Source organism: Lycium barbarum, chromosome 1 (assembly GCF_019175385.1).
Source record: "Lycium barbarum isolate Lr01 chromosome 1, ASM1917538v2, whole genome shotgun sequence".
Lineage (NCBI taxonomy): Eukaryota > Viridiplantae > Streptophyta > Magnoliopsida > Solanales > Solanaceae > Lycium > Lycium barbarum.
The window spans coordinates 12472788-12482558 of NC_083337.1; the positions used below are offsets into that span (position 1 = coordinate 12472788).

Below are 9771 nucleotides of genomic sequence, written 5' to 3' on the forward strand. Positions count from 1 at the left end.
GAAAGTAACTTATCGACAAGAAGATAATTTTTTTTTAACTATAGCACTAGGACTCGTTTGGTATGACGAATAAGGGATAAATAATCTTGGGATTAAATTTGAGATGAGTTTATAACTAATCCCGAAATTAGTTATCCCAGGATCGTAGTGTTGTTTTATCCCCGTGGGAGGGTGGGATAACCAATACCGGGATAACTAATCCTAGGATAACTTGTTTCCCAACCAAATGACCTCTAAAATACTCTTTACCAAGTGATTTAAAAAAGCATTCGACTAAGCTTATAAGTTGGTCAAATTGATTTATTAGCATTTTTTTTACTTTTATACGAGTTTAAAAAATACACAAAGTGCTTATAAATCAAGTGCTTAAAAGCTCATATTATCCAAATAAGCACTTTTAATTTTCTTTAAAAAGATACTTTTAAATTTGTAATTATTTGCAAAATTTTAGGGGACTCTAGTCATTTAGAAAAAATATACTCCTTATAAGCTTTTTTTTTTTTTTTACCAAACACATCAACTATTTATTACTCTATTAGTTTCCGAATTTCCATTCGAATACGTAGCTCAACAACAACAACAACAACAACAACATAACCAGTAAAATCCCACAAAGTAAGATTTGGGGAGGGTAAAGTGTACACAAACCTTACCCCTATCTTGGAATTCAAATTTGTAGCTCCTTATTTATAAATCAGTTTCAACGCTCAAAATAATACCTTTCAACAATATTTATAATCAGCTATTTCTAAGGAAAAATTACAGCCAAATACCATTTGACCATTTAGTTTACAAAATACGACACATTGTATAAGTAGTGTATACTTTATATGAAATATACATATACTATACATATAATAGACATACACTATGCATATAACATACATACCTATACAGCCGAAGTGTATAGATAGTGTATACTTCAGCCATGTTGGTAACCTAGTTGGTTGAAGGATACATCTACGTAAGTTTCCCTATGTATAATCAACTAGCCCAAACGAGCTTCAAATTCGAAACTTCTAATTAAAAATACAGAAACGACAAGTTACACATTTAGCCGGTCGATAAAAAATAATTACATCTGCTAGCCAAATATTAAAAATATACACTATTTTGTATATATTTTGTAAAAAATATACAAATTCGATACACTTTCTTTTTTAGTTTGTCCAAAAAAGAATGATATATTTTTTATATTTAGAAAAAAGTTAATTGAAAACTTTCCCTTTTACCCTTAATGAAATGATTTACAACTACACAAATAAAAATGACTTATTTTAGATCACAAGTTTTAAAAAAAATTCTTTTTTTTTAAAATTTTGTATTTAGTCAAACTATATCACATAAATTGAGACGAGAGAATATTTAGATAAAAGCGAAAAAAGTGAGGTTTGGGTGGGAAAGACAATTATGACTGCATTAGGTCAAACTTGGTAGCTTAGACCTAGGAGTTGTAGTGCTTTCCTGCAAAAAGAAGTTTACTATTGGTTGCACCAAATAATTGAAGTTGCATTATTTTTTATGTTTCAATCATGATTAAATTGATATATTTTTTTATTTTAATATAATATTTTTAAAATTAAATTAATGAATTTGATAGAAATATAAAAGTAAATATTCTCATTTTCCTTTTCTTTTCTTTTTTAGCTAACCTTTTGTATCAATCACCAAGAGAATATTTGTAAAGCCATAGCTAACTAACACAGTATAGCTATGTAAATGAAGAAAAAACTCAGAAGCTGGCAACAGTACCTAGTTACAGCATCAAAACATAGACTGTTGGAGCTTGAATCTAATGCCCAAAGAGGCTCTTACAATACTAGTATAGGTTATTTCCCTAGCTATCATTAACCACTGCTTGGACCTGGCTTCAAATGTTCTCTGATTTCTTTCAATCCAAACTGCTTGCACAAAATCTATACAAGGCCGTCTCAACAATATTGGGTGCCTAAAACCAAGCATCAGAGAGAGACCCTAAATTTTTTCTTAAAGAAAAGATCGTCAGATATATTTTTATTTAAAGTTTTTTTAGATGTGAAGTAATTACTGTCCTATAATCAATTTGTTCTAACAATTCCTTTTCAATTGATAATATAGCCAATCCATTCAATTTCTCTTGAGACATTGTTAATGTTAGATAAGATTTTATCAATTTTAATTTTGAAAAACTACATTCGGCCGAGACAACAGTTTTATATAAATATATACACACATCTTTTAAGGAAAAAAATGGGGCCCAAAGAAATTGTTTTATTGGCCTTATAGTCGAGCCACCTCTGAATCTATATATACCAGCTTCAGGATCTGAGCATCTTGTGAACACAAATTCCTGTTTTCGAGTTCCGTTTGCTCGTTTGTTTGTTATTTTAAGTTCTCTGGAATTTGACATGCAAAAGAGGTGCACAATGGCACAACAGCGGAGTTAAAAAAAAATATTATGAAAATTTAAATATAAAATAGTAATCATACAAAGAGGATTTAATATTTACTATATAAAACTTTGTATATGGTGTAATTTTTAATGAAAGGAATTCGCTTATAGCGCTGGTTTGGTTGGAGAACAAGTTATTCCGGAATTAATTATACATGAATAAGTTATTACCGGGTTGCCATCTCACCCTCAATGTGGGATAAAAATAACACAACAATTTCAGAATTAGTTATTCCGGAATTTTATCCTGACCAAACGTGGAATAAAACGATACTAAATTTTTATCCAAAGAATTTTTTTACTTATCCATCCTACCAAATAACTCTTAAAGTTTTAAACCCCATTGTAATACCCTATCTCTGCCCATAGCGACGGGTACCCCCACTACAAACGGGAATCTCTCTCTCACCACACACACACAAAAAAAAAAAAAAAAAAAAAAAAAAAAAACAAAACAAAACAAAAAAAAGAAGAAGAAGAAGAAGACGACAAATTAAGGGACAAATTGATTACGACAGTTGACCAAAGATCTCTCACATGAGCCATGATCATGATATCTCCATAATTATGAATTGTGTTAAGACTCAAAACTGTGCATCAAAGTCCCTACAATACTACATGACCCTTTTGAATAATTAAGCACCGAATCCGATTACTTTGATCTGTTTTTATCACAGTAATAATAATGATCTTTTTGTAGCATCTATTATGATTACGATAATTCATTACCTAATCAAACCAAAAACGTCTTCAAATCACTCCTATTAAATTGCTCTATCAAGGTAAATCTCAACGGTATAGAACCATCAAACAAAGATTAAGTGCTTTTCTTTTTTATTTTATTTTTATTTTTATTTTTATTTTTATTGTAACTCACCTTTATAAGCCAAAAAAATTCTTTGACATAATTCACACCCATCCTTTTTGTCTCTTTAGCCAGCAGAAGCTGGTCCACCACTATACAACTTATATATATGGCAAACTCTACACGCATAATATTATAAGAATTTGCAACCACGAAGGAAGGGATACTTCATATTTCATGCTTGTATCTTTTGGATTTGACTATAAATGCCAGCATAAGATACATTCTTGTATCCCAAATAAAGAACCCCTTCAGTCTCAAGAAACTTCCCACCGACGACTCCCTCTATTGCTATCTATAAAAAACCATAGTCTTTTCCTTTTCAACATATCTTTTGGCACAAAGTTGCATCTCTCATATCTCATTCTATCATACCAGTTTGCGCACTTCTCAACTATATATTTATTAGTATTATTATCAAAGTGGTGGTGTTTTGTTCAGTTTGCACGTCTTTTGGCTGTTTAATCCTACTATCTTTCACCAGCATAGATATCTGGTAACTTTGTTCATCAAGAGTAATAGCCATATCTCCAAAAATCCTCATTTGTATGCCAAGTTAGGTTCAATTTGCGCGCATCTCTTAGTTGTTCATCTCCTACCTTTCACTGGTACAAATATCTCGGTAACTATGCTCATAAGAGTAATAGGCATATCTCCAAGAATCCTAATTTGTATGCAAAATTAGGTTCAATTTGCACGCATCTCTTGGCTGTTTTATCCGCAACCTTTCACCAGTATAGATTTCCGGTAACTCTGCTCATCAGAGAAGTAATCATATATATCGCCAAGAATCCTAATTTGTATGTTAAATTAAGGTTCTTGAGATGGGGAATTGTGTGTTCAAGGGGTTTGGTTTTGGAGAAGTTGATCATCAAGAAGAAGAAAACAAGATGATAAAAGTGGTCACCTCTAATGGTGGCATCATGGAACTATATGCACCTATCACAGCCCATTGCATCACCAATGAATTTCCAGGCCATGCCATTTATCGTAGCCGTGACATGTTTTCTCCACCACTTTTTCCTAATGAGGAACTTCATGCTGGTGAATCATACTATCTCCTGCCTCTATTAAACCATCCTATTAAAAGAGGAAGAAGTGAAGAAGAAGAAGAAAAAAGTGATGTTGATGAAACATCTTCAACATCTAATTACGCTAATATTACAACTTGTAATAGTAATAGTAGTGGTAATTTGCCTCAAGCAACACCTTATAGGATGTCATTTGATAATCAAAGGATGCTAAAGAGATCACAAGCTGAGGTTTTTCCTACTTACAATAGCGCAGGTAAACTGAATATCCTTCACCCAAAAATATGTATATTTATGTCAAATATGACTCCCTCTAGTTTTATGTGAAGGTGTTACTGGAGAGTGAAACAATTTTTTTTTTTATCTCAAAACTTTTTTTAAATACTTTTAATCACTAGCTATGTTGACTCATAGTGCTTTCATGTAGTTTTTAAATATGTAAATTTTAATTTCAAAGCTTTGAAGAATCTATACCCGAATTCGTACATAATTCAAGTTAAGTAGTTTGACCCTCTTACTTCGAACCCCTTCACACAAATAGGGATAAATGGAATCCTATTTATGTTTATATCCCTCAGTTCTAATTTATATAACACCTTTCGAATTTCAAGAGTCAAACGAGTTTTTTTTTTTTACTACGAACTGTTGATTTGTCTTTTAAATATTTTAAATTATGAGTTATTGTGACTTGTAACACTTTTCGTAGTTCCAAATATATATATTTATTTCAAAAACTTAAAATTTTTGTGTACGAATTCAAACAAATTGGGACAGAAAGAGTATATAGTGTGTATATTAAATTTTGAATATACTTAACGAAAATGTCTTCACTTTGTCACTGCAGGTGTGTGGAAAGTGAAGTTACTTATTAGCCCTGAACAATTATCAGACATTTTGTCACATGAGGCACGTACAGAGGCGCTAATAGAGAGTGTTAGGACAGTGGCTAAATGTGGTTCTGGGGCTTCTTCTATGACTCCAACACCTGCTGCTCATTCAGATAAATGGAGTTTCGCTAGCAGTAATAATTGGAAGGCAACAACCCCTATCTGAGTACTCTTCATGTTTGTGGTATATTGTAATTTTCTCGGGTTAGAGCCTGCTGGATACGGAGTTATCTTTGTTAGAAAATATTATGTTCCTCAATGTGGAGTTTCCGGCTAGAAGTTAAATTTAGTCGAGCCTCAATACGAGTATGGGGCACTGGAAAATTTAGTCTAGCTTCAATACGAGTTGGGGGACACGGATGAAAAATCAAAAAAGAATATTGTTATTTTCTTTGCTTATAAAGTTGTGTAAATTTAGTAGTGATGGCACTAGGAGTAGCACCGACATGACCAATTGTTCTGTTAATAGTTTAGATATTGCAACATTGTTTAAATTCTCCATCTAATATTCGACTTAATTCTGTGGCGTATCTTACCCATGGGTTTGTGGGCTTGGCATTATCCAACGTTTGAAATTACCGTCATTATACGTTGATGTGTAAACAAACAAGTATAAATAGAATCTTAAGTTCCAAAAAGTGAGTAATTTGCGGAAGATGAAAGTTGTAAATCTCGGAGGTTTTAGCCTCCTTTAGCAAATAGCGGAGGTTAAAACCCTCACGAATTGCAACTTTCAACTTCCGCAAATTACCATTTTTTTTTTTTGTTGTGACTGTAATACCTAAAACTCATTCTCTCAACTAAGGGAGCTAGCCTGTTAGCTACGGGTTCGTCAGAATTTAGTAGCATTGATTCAAAATTTATATCTGTGTTAAAAAGTTTATTTATATATAGAAATAATATATCAAAAATTCATTAAACAAAAATTATGGTTCAGAATCAATAAATTAAAAGTCTTCGTTCCGCCTCTAAATTCACTATTATCAAATATGACACTAACTAGTCGGTAGAGACACCACAATTTCGAGGGGGCAATTTGCAGGATTGCCCTTCGCTAAAAATCTCTTGGTTTCGGGTTTGAACCTCCGTTCAGTCAAATATTTTAAAAAAATTGCAAGGTAGAGTTTGGATTCGCAAGACAGAATTTTGACCTTTGCCTCGCTAATTCAAATATCTGCCTTGCGAAAATTCTTTCATTTTTTTATTGAGCTGGATTATTAGGCGAAGGGCAAAAATTAAAGATCACCAATTTGAAGACCAAAAATTAAAGACCATCCCAAATAAAGGACAATCCTTGCAAAACAAAAACAAGATTTCGGGGTGGTGTGCAAGTACATTTATTTTGAGTTTATTGGTTTTGTAACTCTTTATAAATTTAATTTTAATTTTGGGAAAAGGACACTGTATGTCCAGTCAGCCAAACTAATCCCACATTTGATTAATATTTGAGCTTAATACCACAGGTTGTCCGGATGGCCCAAATTAATGCCAAAAAATGACCGGCCGGCCCAAAATAATGCCAAGGCTGACCGGCCCAACAGCCCAAGCGCTTTAAAAAAAAGACTTTTTGTGGCGACTAAGTTGCCACAAAAACGTCGCCACTAAAGGGCTGCTACAGAAAAATCAAGCTTTTTAGTGGCAATTTAAAAAGTCACCACTAAAGGTTAAATATCCCAAAACATGTATAATATGTGTATATTTAGAGCCCGTTTGGATTGGCTTACAGCTTAAAGCTGTTTGCAGCTTATAAGCTGAAAAAAATAAGTTGGGGTAGTCCAACTTATTTTTTTTGCTTATAAGCTGTTTTCAGCTTATAAGCTGCTTTAGATAAACTAAGTCAAATGGGTCCAATTATTTTTTTGAGCTTATTTTAAGCATAAAATGACTTTAAGCTGGCCAGTCAAACACTCAAAAAAGCTGAAAACAGCTTATAAGCTAACTTATAAGCCAATCCAAACGGGCTCTTAGTAAGAAATATCCCAAAATATGTATAATATGTGTATATTTAGTAAGTATATACAAGAATGATACAGTTTGTTTATATACATATGCTGGAATTAATTACACTTTATATACAAGAATGATACAGTTTGTTTATATACATGTGCTGGAATTAATTATACACTTTATATACAAGAATGATGTAGTTTATATACATATGCTGGAATTAATTATGCACTTTATATACAAGAATGATACAGTTTATATACATATGCTGGAATTAATCATACATTTATTATACATAAATTATATGTTAATTATACATTTATTATACAATAATCATATGATATTTTTTTTACATACACAATAGTGATACATATTATATACCCCAATGATACGGTTTTTATGAAACATTTTTTATACGTATGATACACTTTCTATACAAGGCTAATACAGTTTATATACACATGTTGAAATTATATATACACTTTCTATACAAAAATGATACATATTATATACAAAAATGATACAATTTGCTATTCTATAATACACATTATATACACAAATGATACATATTATATACAAAAATGATACATACCTTAGTGATTCATATTTTATACAGTTTCTATACATTACAAATAGGTACTGATACATATTTTTATACACAGATGATGCAGATTATATACAAAAATTGCCTCTGAGTTTTTTGGGATATTTCTTACTACATATACATATATTATACATGTTTTGGGACGTTTAACCTTTAGTGGCGACTTTTTTAATTGCCACTAAAAAGCCTAATTTTTCTGTAGCAGCCCTTTAGTGGCGACTTTTAGTCTCCACAAAAAGTCTCTTTTGTTAAAAAAAAAAAAGGACCTGGGATTTTAGTGGCGCCTTTTAGTCGCCACAAACGACTTGCTACAGATTTTGGCTAGCGGATGGAAATAGTTTATGGGCTAATTTTTGAGTTTGGGAATAGATGAGCCAGCGTGTGGGATTATTTATGGCTCAGTGGCCATTTTTGTCCTTTCCCCTTTAATTTTAAAGACTTTTATGTTGGGGAAAGAACACCAATACCCACTACACACAAAATAATTATCCTTTCATCCCCTTATTTTCATACCCCAAAACTTACCCTTTATATCTATTGTAGCTTTTGTAGGTAATTGTCTCTTTTTTTCTTTTTCTTTTCTTTTCTCTACTTCTCTACTTCTTATCTTCTTTTCTTCTTTTACTTTTTCTCGTTTTTTTGTTCTTTGTTTTCTCGTTTTTTTGTTCTTTGTTTTCTCGTTTTTTGTTCATTTATTCTTTTTCCAAATCATACTATTTTTATTTTCTTATTTGTAAAACCATAAATTTGGTTCCATATTTAACTCCAACTCCTTTCTTTTCCTTTTTTCTATTTTCTTTCTTTTTTAATTTCTTTATTTCTTTTCCTTTTTTTTTTCTCCATAATCTAATTCCATTCACATTTTCTGCTCCTTTTTTATGTCTTTTTTTTTCCTCCATAATTTAATTTCATTCATTTTTTCTCTTTTTTTATTCTTCCTTTTTAAATTTCTAGTGATTTTCATTCACTTTTTTCTCCTTTTCTAATTTCATTTTTTTTTCTTTATTTTTTGTTTTTTCCATAATCTAATTCTATACATCTTTTAGCTCCTTTATTTTTCCTTTTTTCCTTTTCTTATATCAATAATAAAAGATAACTGATATAGTACATTTTTTTTTCTATATCTCAAAAAATAACTTATTCTAATAGATAGTATACCAAATAGTAGAAGTATATTGCTGCAGTATACTATGATACTCACATGGTATACAAATACTAATAGGGTATCGCAGGTGGCAGATTTGTTTCTTCATAAACACTTATCAGTCATCTATGATACCTCACATATCATATACTAACAGGGCATCAAAGAAGACTGGCCGTTCATTCCTTCAATAAAAAACACTTAGTCCTCTTGATACCAAACTGATATATAGTATATACTGACATGGTATAATAGATGACAAATTTATTCCTTGCTCAATCCTCTATGTTGTCCACATGATATCATATACTGACAAAGTATCATAAACAAAAGATTCACAATATTACTCAGTTCTTTATGATGCCCAGATTGTAGATATCATATACTTATAGAATATCATAGAGGACTGGTTCATTCTTTAAGAAAACACTCTTCAATCCTCTATGATACCCTGTCAGTATATGATATATACAATGTGGGTATCATAGAGGATTGGTTTATCCCTTCAAGAAAACACAACTCAATCCTCCATGATACCCACATGATATATAACATATACTAACAATGTATCATAGAGACTGGTTCATTCCTTCAAGAAAAGCATAAGTCAATCCTTTATGATACCAACATAGTATATATCATATACTAACAATGTGTCATGAATGATTGACCTTACATGATATATCATATGCCGATAAGATATCATAGAAGGTTGATTCATTCCTTCAAAAAAGAGCTTAGTCATCTATGATACCTACCTGGTGTGTGTGTGTGTGTGTGTGTGTGTGTGTATATATATATATATATCATAAATGTCTAATTCATTCCTTCAAGAAAAGCTTCTCAGTCCTTTATGATACTC

General features: G+C 31.3%; 1 protein-coding gene across 1 annotated transcript; it reads left to right on the forward strand.

The window, feature by feature from the left end:
* The first annotated feature begins 3421 nt into the window (after positions 1-3421).
* On the forward strand, positions 3422-5777 carry LOC132629255 (uncharacterized). Its single transcript, XM_060344992.1, has 2 exons — positions 3422-4583; positions 5172-5777. The coding sequence occupies exons 1-2, from the start codon at positions 4121-4123 to the stop codon at positions 5378-5380; spliced, it is 672 nt and encodes a 223-aa protein (XP_060200975.1). The 5' UTR covers positions 3422-4120; the 3' UTR covers positions 5381-5777.
* Positions 5778-9771: the final 3994 nt, after the last annotated feature.

Bases quoted from the DNA above. Each gene is read 5' to 3' on its own strand.
- LOC132629255 (XM_060344992.1), top strand. From the start codon at position 4,121: ATGGGGAATTGTGTGTTCAAGGGGTTTGGTTTTGGAGAAGTTGATCAT. The intron at 4,584-5,171 runs GTAAACTGAATA...TTGTCACTGCAG, and splicing joins TCCTACTTACAATAGCGCAG to GTGTGTGGAAAGTGAAGTTA.